This window comes from Eschrichtius robustus, chromosome 13, assembly GCF_028021215.1.
Source record: "Eschrichtius robustus isolate mEscRob2 chromosome 13, mEscRob2.pri, whole genome shotgun sequence".
Classification (NCBI taxonomy): Eukaryota; Metazoa; Chordata; class Mammalia; order Artiodactyla; family Eschrichtiidae; genus Eschrichtius; species Eschrichtius robustus.
In genome coordinates this window covers 15,315,968-15,340,098 of record NC_090836.1, presented here as the reverse complement: position 1 = coordinate 15,340,098, position 24,131 = coordinate 15,315,968, and the positions used below count along the sequence as shown (strand labels likewise).

The 24,131-nt window shown below is 36.0% G+C and overlaps 1 protein-coding gene across 3 annotated transcripts in view; it reads right to left on the bottom strand.

Moving 5' to 3' along the window:
- Positions 1-24,131, bottom strand: part of PIK3C2G (phosphatidylinositol-4-phosphate 3-kinase catalytic subunit type 2 gamma) — a 346,938-nt gene that overhangs the window by 285,355 nt on the left and 37,452 nt on the right. For all 3 annotated transcript variants that reach the window (XM_068560099.1, XM_068560101.1, XM_068560102.1), the window contains exons 7-9: positions 20,492-20,555; positions 6,365-6,487; positions 2,297-2,330 (exon numbers count right to left, since the gene is read on the bottom strand). In XM_068560099.1, coding sequence (XP_068416200.1) covers positions 2,297-2,330; positions 6,365-6,487; positions 20,492-20,555 — 221 coding nt within the window. The remainder of the gene's footprint in view (positions 1-2,296; positions 2,331-6,364; positions 6,488-20,491; positions 20,556-24,131) is intronic.

Here is a 24,131-nt window from a genome sequence, read left to right as displayed (position 1 = left end):
GCAAATGAATACACAAATCATAAACTTGAGTGAGAGAGTTCATTAATTCAAGCTCCAGCACACATTTTGGAGAATCTTAATTATTTGGATAATTACTCAAACTCTACTCTTTACTTTTTGTGCTGAAATACAGTTTTAGGTTATAATTTGCGTCTTTGAGGTAGTATAGGGATGTGTGCTTCTGCATTATGCTTTACTTCCAGAACTCTGGGTGAAAAATGCATGTCAGATATCATCAGAAATGTATTAAGGACTCAAAGTACTGGGCTTGGTGGTGAAATATGGAGAAATAATACTTATCACACCTGATTTTGCAATGAGAAAAGAGTTATAGTTATCAGGAAATAAAGAAACAATGACAATATATAGGCAATTCAAATGCATTAATTAGAATCTGTTTTGGTTTTTTTGGAAATGAAGGGGTAAGAGTACATGACTTTACTCTAGTGTACATTTGAAAGGAAAATGGTCTCTGTAGCATTGCTGTTTGTCACATCCTATGTCCAATGCTTCTTGTGTCCAATGAAGGCTGTACTTTCCTTGCAAACATGGTCTGCATTAAAATCTGGGGTTTTTTTTCATGTTCCCCAAAAAACTTTGTTTACACGAACAGGCAGCATGCCAGATTTGTTCACCAGTGGTGTAGAGCACAGGTATGATCAAACCTCTTAGCTTCAAGGTATATTGAGGTTAATCAATAAGAATATTAAGTATAAGAATCATCAATAATAGTGGCTTATTGTTGGATCAACATTTTGTGTAAAGAGTGTTCTAGACTTTTATTTCAGAGTACCCGAATAGAAAGCAACTGCATGTATATGCTGGCAAATGTTCATTTCATTTTGTTGTCATTTCAGCAAACTCTTCCTTTCTGCTCCATAAACTGCTGTAAGGTGCTTCTACGTAATAAAATATTAGAAAAAAATATATTTATCTTGCAGAATGAGAATTCTGATTTATCAAAAGCTTATGAGAGCTGTGGATGGGAATTTTTAATCCATAGAATTAATTCCTTCTCTGTGATGACTTAGCATAGAATATAAGTCCCTGGGAACATTTCTGTGCAGTTTTGTGAGATCTCATATCCCAACCCCTGAGGAACATGGGATGAGGGGATTTTATTCCAGCATTCCTAATAGAAAGGAAGAAAGGGCCAGATTCATATAGGCATACCTCCAGCTTGTTCACTCCGCACTTTCACTTGGACTCTGTGTTAGAAATATTGTTGGGGGTGTCTATCTCTCCCTTTATTCTGTCGTGTTCTGGAGTTTTATGAATGCCTAGATTTTTGCATTAGCACAGGTTTGTTTGTCCCATATCCTTTGCTGTTCCATTTTCCTCTATGATGTGAAGTGGGGGAGTTCTTCCCATGTAATTGAATGTCTTCTTTTGAGTGGTGGGAATAGAGTTGAGGGGGTATTGCTCTGTACATAACTTTCTACTGAAAACCACTAAGGGTGTGGAGGGCAGATTGGGGTTATCATTTGTGCTTCACTGTCACCTTTGAATCCAAGGGTGTTAGTTGCACATCTGTGAGTCAGACCATTTCCTTAAAGATACTCTTAAGTGTTCATAAGCCAAATACCATCTGCCTGTGCAAACAAGAACAACCCTGACCACACCCTGCACTGTACATACTATCCTATCTTTTATGCATATTAGGAAGACTGGGGATCAAAGAGTTTATTTCTTTACGATCAGAGTCAAAAAGTGGGCAGAGTGGGAATTCAAAACCAGTTCTGCCTGATTCCAGAAACCAGACTGCTCTACACCACACTGTCACAGTCTGCTCTTTTCTACAGAGGCAAAGTCCTCCTGTGGCTTGCAGTTTTGTAGGCTCAGAGCTTCTGTGAATACTAATTATTCCAGAACCGAATCCTCCTACCTGTTAAGTTAAATTGGTCTTTCAAATAGAGCTTGAATTTAAATTTGAAATTTGTGACTTTGAAGAAAGACATCTGCTACATTTCTGACTTCTCTTACTTCAAAATATAATTAGCTAAATAAAATTTTATAGTTTCTTGGAATTGTTGTAAGGATATTTTCAGTATTCCTTTAATTTTTATAGCTCTCTTGACTTTCCCTATTGTTAAAAAAATCTCAGGCCAAAAGTCTAGGGAGTGTGGATTTTTATTCACTTGCAGAGTAATCACTTCCATCAGTAAATAAAGTTTTAACAAAGCATTTTTTCCCTCAAAAGTATTTTGTGTGTGTGTGTTATAATATTTGGAGAAAAACTGAAAAATATAAATTATTTTTGGTTTTATAATTTGTTTAGTATGCATGTGTGTTTTACCTTTTGCTGAAGTTTCTGAATATTGATGAAAACTCTGAAAAAGAAAAACAGGTCCAAAGATACACTTGTTATTCAGAAAACAAATTTGGGAAACCAAACCAATAATATCCAAAATCTACATACAGAAATTTCTCTGGCATGATAAAAAGGAAATGTATTTCTTGGTGTCATATATCAATGTTGCTTACTAAACAGAGGAAATCTAAATTGTAACATGAAAGAAAAGCCTTCTGACTGTTGTAATCAGCAATCTAGGTTATTTGATTCAGAAAAAAAAAAAAAAAAGAAATCTCTAGCATAAGCTCAGCCTTTTTTTAGTATTATTAGAACAGTTCTACAGATATTGCCTAAACTCAATCCCCCTTCCACAACAGTGACTAAACTTTTAATATAAAAGATTTGTAATTCTCTTTGTTTAGTGTGTCCAGTTCTTATTTTAGCTGTCACTTCAGATACAAGCTTTGGGCAGCACAGAAAGAAGGCTGGATGGAAGGGTGCAAAATCATTCAGATTCACTATATAGTTTCCTTTATTTTTTAGGATTAAAAAGAAAATGATAGTCAAACACTTGAGATCATATCCTGAATTTTAAAAAAACACTATCTGAAATTTTTGTTGTCATTTAAGTTCATATACATTAGCTTGGTGGTTTTATTTGTTTGCTTGTTTGTTTATGTTTATCTCTATTGTAGGCTTGGAATTACTTTAGTGGTTTAGGATTTACTGGTTATAACTTTATTATCATGAAAACTATATAAGGTAGGTGATTCACAGGTTCATTGGAAATGACGTTTCAGTCCAAAAGCAAATTCAGTTTTCTAATAAGATCCATTTTAATTGACACTAGATTTTTTTTAATATTTTGCTTTGACAAGTTTGCTTTTAAGGAAATCCAATTAATGAAAAGCTGGATTTTCACACAAATAAACTAGGGAATAATCGTTTTCCTGTAAGAAAGAACTTGCTACAGTATTCCTTTTAGAGAGAAAACACTTCTGTAGTGTTTAGAATGTAATTAAATTTATATACAACTTTTCACTTAAAAGCATCATTCACATGAACCTTTTCAGAAGCATTTCTCTTAGGTAAAATATTTCATCTGAGCATAGTTTCAACCACTGGGCTTAACAACTACACATAAGATCTTTACCCCAGCCATGTGGGTGCGACTATTAAACATGTCAGCATGACTTAACTAGAATTCAGTTTATTCAGAAATGTAAACTTGTATTTTAAGATCACCATGACATCCACCTACAGCACAATGCGTAAGACCGTATTTTTTTATTTTGTAGTTCATTTATTGTGTATTTAATGGAAATATGTGAGCTTCTAGAATATAATTCTGAAAGATGGAAAATTGTTTCCAGTGCTGAGTGGGAGCATGCAGTAGACAGAGTACAACTGCATTTGTGATACAATTTTTCATTTTGCCAAAACTTACATTTAATAAATACTTAATTACTTCCATGTATGGCAGGAAATAGTCTCTTGCTAGTTGACCAAAAAATGCAGCCAAGAAAAAAGGAAAGCTTCTGAATTTTGAGTTTGTTGGCAGAAGACATATTTCTCAGTATTTCTTTAATCTTAGGTTATGGTGGGTGGATAGATTGAACTCCTTTGGCATTATTAGCTGCAGTTGGTTAATGCACAAATTCTGTAAAAGGTACTTATTATTCGTGCCAATTTTTTTCTTATATAGGTGGGCCTATAGTTAAGATAGGATGGAAAAATGGATGGAGAAAAAAATCTGAATGATGTGAGACATGTGAACTTTTAAAGTGCCCTCAAAATAAGTAGAATCTGGAGTAGAAATTTATTTGGAGATATTGAACTATTTACTTTGGCCATTGACATATATGGAATAAAACTGTTAATTGTCAACTTTTTTCTTCATTTCTATGCATGAATAATCACATACAATTTAGTGCTCATAAGTCTATAAGAAATGTGAAATGTGAATATGAGCTTCTCTTGATAATTATAATTGTTCATAGCTTTCCTAGGAAATATCAATACTTAATTTCTCCTTGAAGGATTCTTTTGGCTTCAGATATATTGAAAGTTTGATATTTCTGAGAAAATTGTCATTTTCATTCTTTTAGGGAGTTTCAGAAAATGAATGTTTAAAGGTAAAGCTTTTTATAGCTAGTACTAGTTTAACAGCATTTGAAGTGCTTCATCCTAAAATTAAATTTTCCTCCTTCTTTGATCAGTTTGTTTCTACTGATTCACCAAGAGCAGGACATAAAAATTGAAGAACAACCAAGTGGTCTTAACAGATGGAAAGACATGTGTCCACATTCATACATCTGGTCTCCTACTCTAGCAAAGGCTCATATTTGTTGTGAAGCTGGCTGTAACCAATGGCCCTGAGAAAAGAGGGTCCTAAGTGGTGCTTGTGTGAATTAAAACTTTCATCTTGTCCTCATGAGGAAGAGTAAAAAACTACCACCAGCATCATCCCTACAACTTCCAGTAATAATAATGATTCTCATTCAAGATGCACTATCATCTGGCCCCTTTATTAACGTTATTTCTAATATTCACAAGAACCCTTCAAATTCTGTTTTCTTTTTCTGTTTTAGAGATGAGGAAAACTGAAACTTAGAGAAATGAATTAATTTTCCAAAGGATATTCATCTAGAAAGTTGTAGATCTTGAATTCAAATCATCTTTGTGTGACCCTGTGCTCTTTGTGTTTTATTATCAGCTCTAGGTATCTGTAATATCTCCAAAATGCGATAATCTAAGAGAAACGAATGCCTTGTTGAAAGTTAATTCTCACTACCTTGGTATCCTGGCTTAACTTCAAGTGTTGGAAAATCTTTTGGTGGTATAACTCTATTGCTCCTTAGTTATCACTATCACTGTTCATGTAATGCAAATAAGGTATTTGAATTTCTATATTCATTATTACATCTAATCGCAAAACCCCACAATTCTAATTATAATAAGACATAGGAAGTCCAACATTAGGAAATTACTGATTTTTATCAGTCACCTATTTGAAAAAATAAGCATGGCGATTTACATATATTAGTATAATTGTCTACTTTCTAAATCTATCTTTTTGAAATTTCAAGGCTGGCACATTCAAGGTAATATAATCTCTGCTGTTCCTATCCATCCAGATAAGGAATGAATGCAATCACTCTCTCATGAAGTTTCATATGTACTGGAGTGTGTTTAGAGGCCTGGATTCAAATCTCTGTTTTGCCACTTATTAATCCTCTGTACACAAGCACTCTAAGCATCAGATTTTAATACTAAAATGAACTTTAAAATATCAATTTCAAGGTATTGCTGTGAGGATGAATTGAAATTAAATAAAAATTAAGTGAAATGAAGTAATACATAAATGAAACTATTATTGCAATACACTATCAAGTATTAGTTATTATTATTATCAGCAGCATCATATCTTTTGGCTTTATCACGTGCTAAACTTATAACAAGATTGAATGATTTGTTGTAACCAGATGTCCTAATCTTTTTCTTGGGCAATAATCACACGTAATCTACATCATATTTCTGAGATTTAAAAAAACAATCACATAATACTCATTTTTTAAACTGAAAAACCAGGAAATCATCACAGAATGTGAGATCATAGAAGCAGAGTGCCTTGAAGATTTAGCAAAAAATACCACATGAACTGATCTCTTCTTTCCTGCATATGTGCTTGTCCATGCAAGCATGGGTGCTTACATCTGCATACTCTGGTGTGCATGAGAGCCATTAATAGACTATACAAACGCTTGCCTGTGAATATTATTATATAAGCATATTCATCTAGGTAGGATTGTAGAGTTGATTTCAGTCTCACTTGAAGGTTATATTGTAGTTACACTTCAAAGGTATAAGAAATTTCCTTTTAATTTAATTAAATCCTTTTGGTATAATAGAATTGAGTTTCCATTACCCGCGAATGATTGAAATGTACATGTACCCACACACACTCACACACCACATATATGCTAGTTAGTCAAAAGTCTTTCACTCTCCTTAATTAATTATTGAACTTAGGTTTAAAATAATTACTGTGTAATAAATGAGTGTATTTACCTCTGCTTTTCTCTGAAGAATAAGATTTAGTTCATTTACAGCATCTGTAATTTGTTTGGTCTCCACACATCCCAGAACAATGCATATATTTTTAACATCTTCAATAATATTATCCACATTTTGCTGTAGATGAAAAGATTGACATCTTACAATTTATTGCAATCAAGGGGACACTAATTTATCTTTAAACTACCTCTCTTTCCAGGAAGAGGAAATGGAATACAATGTGGTTGTTTCCATGTAAAGTGTTCTCAAGACTGGTTATCCTGTGGCCTAAGCCATAATTTGCATTAAGTAAATGCTGGAAAGTAGGACTATTAGTATTTTATATATATCAACTCTAATTTAACATTATCTGATATAAAATGGGAAGGAGGGGGAGAGAGAAAGAGAGAGAGAGATTGAAAGTCTGTGGCTCCCGCAGAATACTTTGAAAGCAAGACAACTGATGGCAGACCTATGTAGAGTTTCAGAAAGCATCTGTGTTTATAAGCAGTGTACAGGAGGGCAAAATTATTAAAAATCCGATTTCAGAACAAATTTGGGACAATGAAGTTTGGTGCTGGGGTGTTTGGTAATCATTTGATTGTATTGTCTTTTAAGCAACTGATGTTTCAAAAAAATCACTGATGACAAGTACGGTCTACAGTAATGACCAGCTATTCTTAAAATCAAAATTGCTGGCTTTGCTTAAGATAGTTATACACAGATTTTGTGGTCACAGTTCTAAGAGCTTTTCATTGTTTTATTTTTTATTTCTCAGCTTTCACATGTTCTTAAATTAGCTTTCATTAAAAAAAAATGCCCTATTTTGTCCTTATTCTTTTTTTGTGTTTTACCAGTAACTATGTTGAGAAGTATCCTTTCTTCTTTAATCCGTGCTAATCACCTTTCACTCTATAATATTTTAATGTATTTTATATGTATCATTAATAATGTTGGCTTTTCAAAACACATCAGCTCTATCAATTCCAGAATCACAGTCATTCCAATGGAGGATTTCAAAATGGAGTTTATTTCAAAAGAGGTGGAAAAATATTTTTCCTTTTTTTTTACACAAAGATATGAATTCATAGCATAAAAAGAATTTAACTCTACTTATTCTATATCATTTTCTTAGCAAAACATTATCAATATAAAGACAGAAAACAGGTATTATATTTAAGGAACATCATTTTGTGTCTTTTGTGGAAAAACAAAACTTTTTAATATGTTGTCAGTACCTTTTATAAGATTTTATAAACACTGAAAACTGATGACAAAACCTACAAAGAATGGCTAACTAATACTTTGAAAGACACAATCAGGACTCCGGAATTGTCAACAGACTTGATTAATGAGCTAAAAGGAAAAAAAATAAAAATGAACTTAATTGGGTTTCATTTTAAATCTTTCACAGATTAAGAAAATACAACTACTCAGTTATAACATGGGAAGAAAAATTTATGAGTAATTCATGTGGAAAAAGCTCAGTTGTTTCATTTATGTGTGAATTCAATGAGTCAACATTGTGACGTGGCTGCCAGAAGAGCTACTTTATTATTAAATTAAATTAGAAGATGTGTACTCTCCATAACCAGAAAGTTAGAGCTCAGCACATGTATATAATCTGAACTGGAGTTTAGTGTTGAGTACCACATTTGAGACTGACTATTAACAAATAGGGCTTTCCCCAAAGAGAGCAACCCAATTATTAATATAATGTTAATATACTCATTCACAACAGCATAGGAAACTCTGTTTCCAGCTCTGCAATAAGGTTATGTGTGATAAAATCCTGATTCTGCCCCATTTCTACCTAGGACCATTATCAAATTATTTAACTTCCATGGGCCTGAATTCCCTCTTCTGTAAAATTGGAACAATAATAATTGATTTTTGGTTAGTTGTAAAAGTAAGTAAGGTAAAATAGAAAAGGTGCCTAGCAGAGAATGAGGGCTAAATTTTAGTTAATTCATTTTTAATTAATTCCTTTTTATCCATTCACACAGACTTTTCAGTTTATAAGAGAAATCAGACACTGTACGTGCCCAGATAACAAATAAGATGAAAATTAAAAAATCATTAAAACTATGAGAGAGGTATGTATTAGGTGCTAAGTTTAGTGTTCATTCGTACATTCTTAGTAGATATGTGATATATGTGAATTTGCAGGAATCCGTAAAATATTACTAAAGTGCAAATGCTGGGTTGACTTGGGTCACTCGGCTAATTTGCTCCATCTCTTACTGCAGTCTTGCAGTGCTTCTTATTTGATCTCTTTATCTCATTTGATCTACATAAAAATTCTGAAAGATAAATAATTACTTCATTTTTGAGTCACTGAGTTTGCTAGAATACGTTAAGTGAAATTTTGCAGTTGTAGAATTAACTTGGTGATTAATTGGATTGAGCACCAACAGGAAGACTGGATTTAAGATGATTCCAAAACTTCATACTTGGAAAACCAAAAGACAGAGTGCCATTAATTATGGCTGGAAACACAGGCAAAATGGGAAGAGTTTTGGTGGAATTGTGATGCGTGTATTTTTTGATACACAGAGCTTGAGTTGCCAATGGGACAACCAAGTAGACTCAGCCTTCATCCGAAATGCAGTGGGGTTGTAGCTCTAGCAATTGTTGGACTGAGAAAACATAGTCACCTTAAACACACACACACACACACACACACACACACACACAGTGTGTGCTCACATAAACATTAGCTGAACCATAGAAAAAAATGTAAATCCAAACTTTAGCCCAAAACAAAGATAGGATAAGTCTCTGGCTGACAGAAATTTAAGGAGGGAGCTTAAAGCCTGAGCAGTAGCTTCAACATTGATATGTCAGTGGCCTGAAGAAAATGTTGGCGGGCTTAGAGATTGGTGTTTACTGCTTACAGTGGGACAAGTGCTGAAATTTTAGACCTAAACCAATTGGTTGAGGTAGGGAAGGGGCAGACCTGGAGCTGAGATCCCTGAATAAAGCCCTGACACTGGATAGACTGTCACCTGGAGAAGGTGGGAGAAGAAAAACAATGCCTACTGATCAAGAGAACTTTTGAAGAATCCTCTCTCTACCCTGGGGCTTTGAATGAGGAAAATGATTATCTGAGAAATCGTGTTGTGTGTAATTGTGAAGTATTAATTTACACTACCCTTAGCAGGAAGTTATGCTAGAAATAGTGCCAGAGTGTTGTTACTATTTTGGACTCAGGCAAAAGCAAATGCAGAACTTTTCTGACCCCAAACCATTAGGTTTCCCCCCCAAATATACATACATGTGTGCACACACCCACCCACACATACACATACATCATGTTTGGTGGGGAATAATCAGCCTAAAATTTACAAATCCTATGATGGCTGATCCATCATATGAGATATTCTACAGACACAAAACACAGGATTAGTCCCTGATTTCAAGAGATATCAAAGCTAGATTTGGGCATTATTTTCATAGAGGTGATACCTGGCCAAGAAATTGGATTTGATTGTCCAGAAGGAGAATATAGATAGAGGAAAGAAAAATGGAATCCTGGGTATATAACATTTCAGAACATTTAATATTTAGATGATGGGGGAGGAAGTATGGGTCACAGTTGGAGCATACAGAGTACTGAGGCATAAGCCATAAAACTACAGTTTAATGGGCATAAAGGAAAGATAGTTGATGGTACTAGGAAATTTCAGTTTGAAAAAAAGGAAGAAAAAGGAAACAATCACTTTCAAGTATGTGATGATCTTTCAACTGAAAAGGGGATTAGATTTACTGTAAGTAGCTCTGGAATGATAAATTAGAACAAATGGTTGCAAATTTAGAGACATTCATTTTGGCTCAATAATTTTTGTAAAAATTATTTTTTCCAAAAATTGAGTAGGCTGCCCTGTGAGTAGAGAGTTCTTCCACATTATAAGTATGCAAGCAATCAGGAATGTTTAGAGGAAATTTTTGCATTAAATAGGAGTTTGGACTAGACTACCTCTAAATTCTTTCTAACTCTATGGGTTAACGAAAACTAACAATAATGCTGTGATGTTATTTTATGTGCTATATTCCAAACTTATCTTAGAAATATTTGACGTGTCATAGAGTCTGAAGGAGCAGCATTCTAATACTTCAGATATTAAGCATATTTTTAAAATATTTTGAACATTGGTGAAGATTGATAACAAACTTTTCTTATCTGCATCTTTCTGGAAAACAAAACAAAACAAAAGAGCAAAAGGTTCCCCTGCTACCCCATTCCCTTCATTTAGGTGTGATGGAGACCAAAGTAATATGTGTTGAAAACAGCCATGTAACAGCTTGCCATTTTCCAAGTTTTATATAAATCTTAATGAATTTCTATTTCTGTTTACATACTGAAAATTATCAAATTCAGTTAATGAATTTAGAGACAAATTGAGAATTTAGAATTATTTTTATTCCAGGTTCAATAGTGCTATCACAAACTGCTCCTTAAAGATTAAGAATAGTCTTTGGATTTTCATTTCAGCTTAAAATGTAGAACTTTGGAGCCACTGTAACAATGAAAAAAGGCAGATAATATACAAAAATCATAATTTTTGCTGACCCCACTAGAGATCTGAGGTCAAAAGGTGACCAAGTATACTGAATTCCAAAGAGTGGTAAGGGGGGATGGAGCACACATTTGACCTTTGGTAGAGCACAGGAAAACTAGGCGGCCACTATATACGAGGGTAAGAATAAATCTGCCAAAATTTTAAAAATTCTTAAAGGCTAGAGTAAGCAGGTCAGTTTGGAATATCTGGGAGTCCAAGACACAAGGTTAGTTACCAATCATTTGTAAGCTATTTTCTGGACACCTACCAGTTGTTCAGGGGAAATAAGACAGTGCAGGAAGCTGAAGGTCCATTCAGCGGTGCAGTATGTAGGAGGTGATCAGCTTTCTGGGAGAGAGGTATGAAAGATCTCATTCTGTAGATCTTTCTCTCATAAGAAGCAAAAGCTCTAAGTTGCTGGTTTATGATACTAGAAAAAATGATGATACTAGAAGAGATAGAAATCCTCTGTGACCCTGACCCCAGGCAAAAATCTCTTGCTTTTTGAGCAGGGGAGAAAAAGCAAAACCTTTTCTGAGGGAGAGGTAGGACATGGGATAAGATCCTTTGCTGATGAGAGAATGGTAGAAGCAAAAACCTTTTGCTCCTGGGGTAGGAGCAGGAGACCTCTCTTGAGTCCAGGATCCTACATGGATACCAGTCAGCAGTCAGAAACCACGGAGGAGGGACAGAAAACTCTCTCCTGTACAAGACTAAGTGCAGATATAAGGTACAGTTTGGCTGCCAGAATGTTCCAATCTTGAGGCAGAAATGCTAAGAAAGTTCCAATCTTGAGGCTCAAAAACAGTCTGCCTAAGGCTGTGGTTGATCATTACCACAGAACTCCCTTTACCCTACTACAAAAATGAGTCTATTTTGAATAATAGACAAGAGCAAAGCACTGCTAGGAGAGAGACAAAAAAGTATTGCGAGAGATCATCTCTGCAGCATAGGCAATCGGGGACTGTTGAAAGCTGAGAGTGAAGCAGGAACAGAGAAAAAGACGCTAGTACTGCAGGCCCTCTATATAAGTACAGGTAATAGTAACTAATCACTGGAGGAGTTTGAAGCTTGATGTGCCCTGACGATAATGATAGCAACAACAAAACTCAAAGCTCAAATCTTGACTAGATTTATCAACTCTACATAATAAAAGCATAACAGAATATATAACCCAGCCGTTAGAACAATCAGACAAGGACTTTTAGTAACTATGGTTAGCATGTTACAGGATCTAGTGGAAAATGTGGATGACATGCATGAACATGTGGGGAATTTCAGCAGAGATATGGAAACTATATACAAGAGTCAAATGGAAATCATAGAAGTATAAAAGTATATTTGGTATTAGAGATGGGGAACTCTTTCAATGAACTCATCAGCAGATTGAACACAGCTAAGGAAAGTATCAGTGAAATTGAAGATAGGTCAAGAGAAATGATCCTAACCAAAACCAAAGGGGAAAAAGAGTGGGAATAAAAACCAGAACATACCATCTAATACCTGTTATAGTCATACATGCATTTGGAGTTCTGGAAAGATAAGAATGGGGCAGAGAGATATTTAAAGAGATGATGGCCAACATATCAGAATTTGTGGGATGCCACTAAAATTTAGAGGCAAATTTATGGCTTTAAAATTTGAATAATTCTATGTCAAAGAAATTGAAATTATAATAAAATCCTTCTTATAAGGAAAACTCCAAACAGATGGTTTCATTGGTGATTTTTATCAAACATTTAAGGGAGAAATAAAACCAAATCTACTCAAATTATTTCAGAATACAGAGTCAGAGTCAGAGGGTATATTTCTCAATTTATTTTATAAAGCCAGCATTACTCCAATGTTAAAATCAAGCCACAACATTATAAGAAAAGTATAGACTGATGTCTCTCATAAATACAGATGCAAATATCCTTAACAAAATATTAGCTAATTGAAGCCAGAAATATGTAGAAAGGGTTCTAAATTGTTACAAAGTGTGGTTTATCCCAGTAATGCAAGGATATTTTTAAAATTTGAGAAGAATACATGAAAAAAATCATATGCCCATCTGTATAGATACAGAAATAGCATTTGATAAAATTCATCACCCAGTTATGGTATAAACTCTTAGCGAATTAGGAATAGAAGGAAACTTCTTCAGCCTAGCAAGGAGCAACTAATTTCATGCCATAAGCATGTAACTTCCAAATAACATCATACTCAGTGGTGAAAGACTAACTTTCTCTCTAAGTTTAACAAGAAGGCAAGGATTCTGCTCTTACCACTTGTCACTTCTAGTAAAATTCTACTGGAGATCAGGTAAAAGAAATACATATTGAGAGAAAGTAAATCTTTAGTTCCATGATGTCTAGGATGGCAGGGTTTTTACTGCAGGTAAGTACTGGGGCACTTTTTTTGTAACGGAAATGTTTTATATCTTGTTTTCCATGGTTTTATAGGTATATACGTTTTCAAAACTAGTCAAAGTATACAGTTTACATGAGTGTATTTTATTTTATATATATAAACTTCAAGAAAGTTGATTTAATAAATATGACATCATAATGAAAGTAAGATAGAAAGTAAACAGTTTGATGTTATGTTTAAAAAGAGTGAAGAATTACGAAGGCATTAGTAGTCAGCAAGATAAAAATTAAAACTGAAATAATATCTCATTACATATACCTCATGTAGGCAAAATTTTTAAAAGTTGGACTATACCACACATTGGTGAGAAAATAAAGCAATGGGAACTCATATATTGTGAAATGTGTATGACCAAACGAAGTGTTTGGTATTACCTTGTAAGTCTATGGCCCTAGTTATGTACCCTAGAAAACCCCTTAGATTAGCTTGAATGTACATCAACAGTAGAATAGATAAGCTGAAGTTTGCTAATCTAACTGAGTAATGTACAGCAATGAAAATAATTCAAAAGCATATATAGAATAATATGGATAGATCACAAAAACGATATTGAGTGAAAAATACGGGGCACAAAAAGTACATATAGTTTGATTCCATTTAGGTTCATTAAAAAGGAAACCTAAACCTTAAACAGGCATACCTCATTTTATTATGTTTCACTTTATTGCACTTTGCAGATATTGCATTTTCTTACAAATTAAAAGTTTGTGGCAACCCTGCGTTGAGCAAGTCTATCGGTGCCATTTTTCCAACAGCATTTGCTCACTTCATGTCTCTGTGTCACATTTTGGTAATTCTTGCAATATTTCAAACTTTTCATTGTTGTATTTGTTATGGTGATCTGTGATCAGTAATCTTTGATGTTACTATTGTAATTGTTTTGGGGCACCAGGAACCTCACCCATATAAGATGGCAAACTTAATCTATAAATATTGTTTTGCCTGCTCTGCTTACTGGCTGTTCCCCCATCTCTCTCCCTCTCCTTGGGCCACCCTCTTCCCTGAGACACAAAAATTTGAAATTAGGCCAATTAATAATCCTATAATAGCCTCTAAGTGTTCACGTGAAAGGGAGGGTTGCATATCTCCCACTTTAAATCAAAAGCTAGAAATGATTACGCTTAGTGAGGATATCATTTGACATTAAGCATGTCGAAAGCAGAGACGCACTAGAAGCTAGGTCTCTTGCACCAAACAGTTAGCCAAGTTGTAAATGCAAAGGAAAAGTTCTTGAAGGAAATTAAAAGTGCTACTCCAGTGAACATAGGGATGATAAGAAATCGAAACAGCCTTATTGCTGATACGGAGAAAGTTGCAGTGGTCTGGATAGATCAAACCAGCCACAGCATTCCCTTAAGCCAAAACTTAATCCAGAACAAGGCCCTAATTCTTCAATTCTAAGAAGCCTAAGAGAGGTGAGGAAGTTTCAGAAAAAAAGTTTGAAGCTAGCAGAGCTTGGTTCATGAGGTTTAAGGAAAGAAGTTGTCTCTATAACATAAAGGTACAAGATGAAGCAGCATTGCTGATGTAGAAGCTGCAGCAAGGTATCCAGAAGATCTAGTTAAGGTAATTAATGAAGGTAGCTACACTAAACAACAGATTTTCAATGTATGTAGACAAAACAGCCTTCTCTTGGAAGAAGAAGCCACATAGGACTTTCATGGCTAAAGAGGAGAAGTCAATGCCTGGTTTCAAAGCTTCAGAGGACAGGCTGACTCTCTTGTTTGGGGCTAATGCAGTTGGTGACTTTAAGTTGAACCCAATGCTCATTTACCATGCTGAAAATCCTAGGGCCCTTAGGAATTATGCAAAATTTGCTCTGCCTGTGCTCTATAAATGGCACAAAAAAGCTTGGATGACAGTATATCTATTTACAACATGGTTTACTGAATATTTTAAGCCCACCGTTGAGACCTACTGCTCAGAAAAAGAGATTCCTTTCAAAATATTGATATTATGCATATGGTCACCCAAGAGCTCTGATGAAGATGTACAGTGAGATTAATGTTTACATATCTGCTTGTACAACATCCATTCTGCAGCCCATGGATCAAGGAGTAATTTTGACTTTTAAGTCTTATTATTTAAGAAATGCATTCTGTAAGCTATAGTTGCCATAGATAGTGATTCCTTTGATGGATCTGGGCAAGGTCAATTGAAAACATTCAGGAAAGGATTCACCATTCTAGATGCCCTTAGGAACATTTGTGACTCAAAAGAAAAGGTCATAATATCTACATTCATAGGATTCCAACATTCATAGGAGTTGGAATCAAAAAGTTGATTCCAACCCTCGTGGATGACTTTGAGGAGTTTAAGACTTCATTGGAAGAAGTAACTGCAGATGTGATAGAAATAGCAAGAACACTAGAATTAGAAGTGGAGCCTGAAGGTGGGATTAAATTGCTGTAATCTCATGATAAAACCTGAACAGATGAGGAGTTGCTTCTTATGGATGAGCCAAGAAAGTAGTTTCTTGAGATGGAATCTACTCCTGATGAAGATGTTGTGCAGATTGTTGACCTGACAATGAAGGATTTAGAATATGAAATAAACTTAGTTGATAAAGCAGTGGTAGGGTTTGAGAGGAATTGACTCCAATTTTGAAAGAAGTTCTACTGTGGGTAAAATGCTGTCAAACAGCGTTGCATGCCTCAGAGAAATCGTTCATGAAAGGAAGAGTCAATTAATGTGGCAAACTTCATTGTTATCTTAAGAAACTGCTGCTGCCACTCCAACCTTCAGCAACCACGACCCTGATCAGTCAGCAGCCGTCAACATCAAGGCAGGATCCTCCATCAGCAAAAACGATTACAACTCACTGCAGGCTCAGATGATGGTTGACATTTTTTTAGCAATAAATTATTTTTTAACTAAGGTATGTACATTGTGGTTTTTTTGACATAATGCTATTACGCACTTAATAGACTACAGTATAGTGTAAACATAACTTTTATATGCGCTGGGAAACGAAAAAAAAATCATGTGACTCAACTTTATTGCCATATTTACTTTATTGTGGTGGCGTGGAACTGAATCTGAAATATCTTTGAGGTGCCTGTATTGATAATGGATGCATACTTTGGTGCTGAAATGGCAAAGAAAAGCTACAACATGGCTTTTCACCAAAGGATATCTCTTATGTAGAAGAAAAGAGATATGAAGTGGTGTAAAAGCAGATCCTATGATACTGGCAATATTTTGTACCAAACTTATTGTGTAATAAGATTGTCTGCTTAGTTCTTCTTTAATCGGTGTGTGTGTATGTGTGTATGTGTGTATGTTCTTCGTATATTATATAATTCACTGCACAAATCTTAAATCATCAGATCATGTCATTCTTTTGACAAACACTTTAATTCTGTATCTCACTAGGAATGCAGATTATGTTGGTTAGTGATTATCTTCCTTACTGAAGATCTTTCAGTTTTCTTCTTCTTCATGTCTGGCAGTGTTCTATACATAGGTTTGACTTTTAGTAGTTTCAATATGCCCTTTATTTCTGCTAAGGTAGGTTCCAGTTCTGCAAAGGTGTTTTATTTCCTTTGTAACCTGACTTTATCTCCTTCATGTCTTTGACTTCTCCTTTTGTGACCTTTCAGCTGGTCCTTGTTACCAATTCATTTCACCCTATTTTCTTCTTATGATTTTTTTACTCCTTTCCCACCTCTTATACTCTGTTGTGAATGCAAATCAGTTTTGTGACGTTTTTCTTCTAGATCCTATACAATCCTCTACTTTAGTAATAGTGTTAAAAATAACAACTCTAATAGCAATAAAATAACACTTGTACTTATCTTTTCTTGAACATTTTTTATCTTCCAGCCACTATATAATATTAAGCACATTACATCTACTGTTCAGTTAATTTTTAAAAAATCACATTATTTTATTATCTTCACTCTAGTGATGAATAATATAAACTCAAGGATGGCTGAATAAAAGCTTCCCTAGTGGCAGAGGGTTTGCAAATACGTTTACCTGACTTTGGAATCTCTGCTCCTAAATTCTGTCTTTACTGCCACTCTGATTAAATTATGTTTGATATCGAAACTTCTGAAAATCCAACAGTTGATCTGCTTGTTACTAAGAAAGCTTCAGTTCTAAAAAAGTAAATATATATTATCAGATCCCTATGTGCCCCCTTTCTTTCTCCTTATAAATGGAATTTTTGGTCTCTCTCTAGAGGCTAGATATTGTTGGATTTGGGTCTTGAGGAGAGGAAAGTGTGAGTTAAGAATTATTCTGCCTTCCTCATTGAATTACTTATACCTGAATAATAGAGATGCCATATTTTTCTGATTATCTAGTTGGTACATCCTCTGAGCCATGGGCTTGATGGTAAAGGGTTTGGAGGCTTTTAGCTCATTTCACACCAGGCAGATGTTTCATGAAGCCAAACTACATTTTGAAGCATGAATAGATTTTTCTCAGTCCAGATCCATCTGGTTTACAATTAGTGCATCAGTTACTAGATCCTAGTGTAGGTTTGTCATCAGTGATAGGCATTGCTAACTGTCTCTAAAGGTCCTACTTGGCATTTAAATAAAATTTTGGAGACAATGCACTAGAGGCTACTAGGAAAAAGCAAGTTTGAATCAGAAGCTGATTCTTCCATCTAGATTGAAATCTGGTTTTACATTGCTTTGTCCTGTACATACACCGCTCTATGTGCATTATGTGAACATGCTGTCTTTCCAACTAGATCATCAGCAATTTCAGAGCATGGTTCTGACTTTGATTTCTGTTGAGTCCAGTGAATAAATAGTTCAGTAATTTGTACTAAGTAAGCATTAAGTAATACCTTAGGGGAAAATTCTTTCTCTTTCTTCTATTCTTAATTTCTCCTAAATGTTAGAGATGAATTCAGAATATAGCATGAATACAGAAAACATTCCTTAATTATGAGTAGAAGAGAGGAAAAAAAATGCCCAAAGAAAAAGCTCTATGTATATTACTTACAAAATCAGCCATTTAACAAACATAATAGTTAGGATGCCCAATCTGAAATGTCAAGTCTAAAATATGTTAATAGCCATTGCTGAGGAAATAAAATATTTGGAAATTTAAGTTATCCATATTATTCAATAATATTCATGGCATATTTATTCAGCCTGCTTGTTATTTTTTTTTCAAATCATGTAATAATCCAAGTTTGAGAAATATAAAAATTATTCTTCAAATTGGTACTGTTTTCAAGGCTGATGAAATGCTACTTAATGCACTTGTCAAACAAATAGAAAGTGCAAAATTGTGAATTGATAATATCACAGTCTGTTCTCATTTCTTAGATATTTAGCTATTGATGCTTAGTAGGAAGAATGTCATTTAAAAAGTTCATTGTTTTGGGGGGAGTTCCTGTGGAAAGTTGCAGACACTGTGGCCTATTTATAAAATAATTCAGATGTGGGTGATAATAACTATTTGCCAGTGATAATATAAAGACAGTATTTCTTTGATGTTTTGCCAACTTTTCAGTCATTTTGGAACAATTGGTTTCTTTCAAAAATCGTTTCTTTCAAAGTGAAGACATTGAAGGCTTCATATGTAAGTGGTATGATCAAACTTCTATATTTGGAAATTAAGAACTGTTACAGATTCTCAAAAATTTGTGCATGTGTTTGTGTGTTTGTAAAAAGATATCTATGATACATGAGCAGTACTGAGACATTTAGATAATTAAAATTCATCCATAAGTAAGTTATGATAACCTCAAAAGTATATCTGTGTCTAGTCAAGAGACGTAAATGATCTAGGAATGAAGTCTTAATGTGCCCTGGGTACCTGGTAAATTTCAAATTCTATGCTAGAAAGAATGACTATGACAAAGAAGTAGTAATTATGACACTTTTATGAGACTTAATTTAATTGTGAATTCTTTTCACATTCCACATTTTAAACTTCCAGATTCAGGCCAGGCTCAAGAAAGAAAAATGGAATTAGAGTGAGAGGATTACAATTTGGGAAGGACTATGAGCTGTGTATTTGTCACCACCATATCTTTACATATTTATGTGGAATTCACGTATGAGTTTGTTATCTACATCAAGAAATATAACTTATTATTTTCAGAACCCTTTACTGTTTTTTAATATTAAGAGTAGTTACTTAAGATCTGTATCCTTTTATATATATCAAGAGTCATTTTTTTTAATGGAAAAAGGAGTCTTGTTTTCAATACTTTCTCTTACCTCGTTTTCTGTAATCATACAATGTTTTATCTGTGGAAGACTGATCCTTCCCTGGAAGAACAAGCTATAAGAAATGATCTGCTTAATGGTGACTACAACTTGGATGCCTAATAGGTGGCCAAATCTCAGTAGACTTGGACTGAATCCATTATGTTCCCTGCCAAGCTAGCTTCTCCTGTCTTCACTGTTTTAGTTAATTGACGTCTCCATGCAGTCAGTCAGCAGCCAGGAATCTGGAGGTATTCTAAACACTGTGTTCCTTCATTGCTCACAGTTTTTCAGCAAGTCATGTAAATTACAGATCTTCACCTGTTGTGAATCTGTCTCCTCCTGTCCTTCCCTATAGTAGAGCTTTTGTCCATGCCCTCCTCATTTCTTTGGGTTAATGAAATGTCCTATAATCACCCATCTGTCATTCTACCACCCTGCATAATGGCTCTATGTCATCAGCTGATAAATTAGAAAATCATTAAATTGTCCATAAAATGTCCTTAAGACCCTGTGTAACTTGGTTCCTGCTTGTCCCTTTCATCTGGTCTTTTTTCCAGGCTCTCACCTTGAACCCTAATTGTAGCCATTGCAAAGTACATACAGTTTCCTAATCACACCAGGCTGTTTGCTACCTGCTCTGTTCATGTTGTTGTATGCTTAAAGTTATCCCTACATCGCACTTTCCTTACCACGCTCCTTCTCTGGCTGGCTTACTTATTTTTCAACACTCAGATCAAATAAGTAAAACTGATAACCCTCTTTTGTGTGTCCTGTATACACATAGGTCTTTCATAGTACCTATGACACTTTATTACACACATCTGTTTACTTTTCTGTTTTGCCATGATAGAATGAAAGTCACTCAAGTGTAGACCCCCTGCTTTATTCATCTTTGTAGCTTCAGAAACTTGCAAAGCTTTAGAAAAAAGAGTAGAAAGTTAATAAAATCTTATTGAATTAATTAAAGAAGTAACAAAAGTTAATACCTGGGTTTTCAATAGGTATTTCAGGTGGGAGTCATATTTTTTGATTACTGTTGAGAGACATTGTCTGGAAAGAAAAAAAGAACTTTGGTTAAAGTTGGGTAGGAAAACTTATATTAACTTTAGCACATTTATCACAAGTTCTGCTTTGTCCATGTTTCTATAGCAAACATGGTTTAAAAAGGATTACTGTTGACGTACTTTTAAATGTCATTTCAGATGGATGCCTTATAAACTTGGTATAACTTGATAGACTACAAACGTATTTGAAAACTTTAGAACTCTAGAGAAATCCATGACAACTTAACCAAACCTCTGAAAGACTGTTCATTATCTCAAACTACTCTCAATTTAAAATATAAGTTGCAAAGGGATTCATAAGCGGATAATGACAAATAAATTGAGAAATATTAAATATGCAAAACTTTTCAGAGAATTGCTTTTAGAATTAATGACATATACTTATCATAAATGGTGTTGTCTTTGACACCAAACCTCTGTGTTTTCTGGTATTTTTGCTTTTTTCTCTAAGCTTCTCTTAATGCGTCAGCTTTATCTATACTTAGGTGGAATAGACATGAGTTGAGCAGAGATTCTTTTGGCTTCACTGTTTAAAATTATTTTCCCAAATGTTATTAACTTTCCCTTCCTGTTTGTCCTGAAAACTCCTGAATTGAATTGAATAATCAGTCATACAACACAAAACACAGGGTTAAAAACACACCAATATATTTTACAGGAGCTGCCTTCTCAGTCTTTATTAAGTTACCACTTTAGTTAGACAAAATGCATAGAATATGTAAAAGTCCATGGAGGTGTAGGAAAGGAACTGTGAAAGATTTTGGCTATTGGAGGATTTTTATATAAAACCTGATCCTAAAATTTAAAAAGAAAAAACCCTCAAGAATTCACCTGCTTCAGAACCTTTCTATTAGGTATTATATCTATTTTATAGAAAACTCCTAGGAACCAATGAAGGTATGTGATTTGCCCAACTTCTAAGAGGAAGTCGAGTCAGAGAAGAGGGACACTGAAATCAAAGAGAAGAGGGACACTGAAATCAAAGCTTGTGCCCTCTAGTGCTTGGTCTCGTCACATCATAAAGTGGTCTGAGGAAGGCAGGCAGAGTAGCATTGTATTTCAGAAAGCAAAGTCCTGGGGGTTACCAAGATGGCGCAATAAGAGATCCCAGCCTCTCTCTCCTCACAAAGATCAACGGATAGCTATCCACGGACAAAAACAGCTCTGGGGAGAGCTCAGGAAACCACCCAAGAAACTTCAACAACACAGTGGGAAACAAAAACCCCTGAGAATAATTCCATAAAGAGGGAAGAGAGAATAGCTTAATTTTGCCTGCATCATCCCATCCTCCAGGCCAGCACTGCTCAGTGCCAAGAGGGAAATCCCCTGCTAGAACGAGTTCCCATCTCTTGGAAAAGAGGAGTGGGGTGAGCGAGCAGCTTCCCCAGCCTTTTGGGACACTGCATGAAGGACCTGCATTGCTTTCACCTCACCCAGAGACCAGCAAAGCTGAGACGGATAAAGGTGGCTAGAACAAGGAAGAAGGGCGGTGGCTACCAGCATCAGCCATGCAATGGGAGTTACCATGGTTCCCAGCCACCTGCTCTGCAGAAAGCCTCAGTAGCTTTCACTACTGAAGAAACCAACAGCCAACACAGCTGCCACAGACCCCCCCATAGATTTCATTGGTTTTGTTTTCCTCCACTGCACCGCCCCTGCCAGACCCTGAGATCCACACCTGCAGCTAGCCCAGGCCTCAGTGGCTGCTCAAGTGCAAGGTGCAAGTCTATTCCCCATGACTGACCCCTTCCAACAGCCCCTCCAACTGTGCACCTGCATGCCACTAGCCTGACCTCTGTCACTGGCGTCCACTGCCATGTACACATCTGTGGTGAGATCTGGCACCTATGAGAGTGCACACTGACAGCCAAGATACCCACAGCTGTGTCTGGGGCAGATTTGGCCCTTTCTCCTGTCACTGGTCTGCACCACTGGGCTCATCTGCAGCTAGCCCCCAAGCTGTGCACCTGCACACCCTTGTCCTGACTCTCGTCACTGGCTTTCACTGCCATGCACGTGCCCATGGAGAGAGACTGCAGCCACAGAGGTGCACACCAACAGCCAGGATCCCTGCAGCTGCCAGTGCCCCCACAGTTAGTCCTCACCCTTGAGACTGGCCCTGCCCCCCACCCCCCCAACTATATGAGTGTCTGCAGCCAGCCCCTGCCACTCCACAGGCGCCTGCAGCTGGCCCCCAGAGCTGTGAGTATGTACACCACCAGCTCCAGCAGCAGCTGCTGCCTGCCCTGGTCCCTAGCTGCTGGACCTGGAGGCACCACTGAGCATCGCAACAGCCCTGGCAGCTACTGCAGATCCCCCCACAGTGCTTACCAAGGACCACACAGTTGTCGATGCTGTGGACCCCAGTGACCTGAGCTGAGGAGACATCGTGCCCCCCGACCCCCCGACCTGGCATTGTCTCACAACCCTGCACTTGGTGCCTGGCACCACTAGGCCCAGGGTCACAGCACGTTCCAGTTGGCCCTCGCCTGTAGGTGAAGGTCTTCCCGTACTGAAGGCAGCCCATAAAGTCTGGAAGAGTTGACTGCTTCTTCCTGCATACAGACAGCTATGCAAGGCTACAAGACCACAATGAATCAGGGAAATATGACACCACCAAAAGAATACAGTAAACTTCCAGCAACTGACCCCAAAGAAATGGAGATACAAGAATTGTCTGACAAAAAATTCAAAATGATTGTCCTAAAGATGCTCAGAGGACCACAAGAGAACACAGAAAAAGAATTTAATGCACTTAGCATAACAATACAAGAACAGAATGAGAAATTCAGTAAAGAGGTAGAAAACATAAGAAAGAACCAAACAGAAATCTTTGCACTAAAGAATACAATGACTGAGCTGAAGAATTTGATAGACTAGACCAAGCAGAAGACTCAGTAAACTCAAAGACAGATTTCTTGAAATTACCCAGTTGGAGGAACAACAAAAAGAAGAAAAGTAATGAAGAAATATTGTCTGTCAACTATACTTCAATAAAAAAAATACAATAAAAAAAGAAAAGTGAGCGAATAAATCCTATGGGACTCACAGCCTCCTTTTGTCTCTCTGTGCCCCAGGTAGCAGCCACCTACAAGTCACCGCCCTCCACAGAACAGTTCAAAACAAGTCTCTGATTCCCAGGGATTCCCCAATTTTTAAAGAATTTGTCAGGTTTGATGTCTCTCTCTGCGTTTGTTGTTGTGGTAGTTGTTGATTTATAAATTTATTTTGGAATACAACCTTTGTTTAATATGCCATTTTGATGGGGACCTATCTGATGCATGTAATTAGCAATACAGTAAAAATTTGAATTAAATTATATCAAAAGTCCTCCTAAGTTTTACCCATTCTATGATTTTATGGTATGAGGCCGAATACTGGGGCGGGGGGAGGGGGGGAGAGAAAGACACAAAAAAGGAAAAAAAAATGGAAAGATATGATAGTTTAATGAAAGAATGTGGCCTTTGCAAATTGCAGACAGCGATGTGAATCCTACTACTAACAAACTGAGCGGCCGACCCCAGGCAAGTTATTTACCCTTCCAGAACTTCAGTTTCCTTGA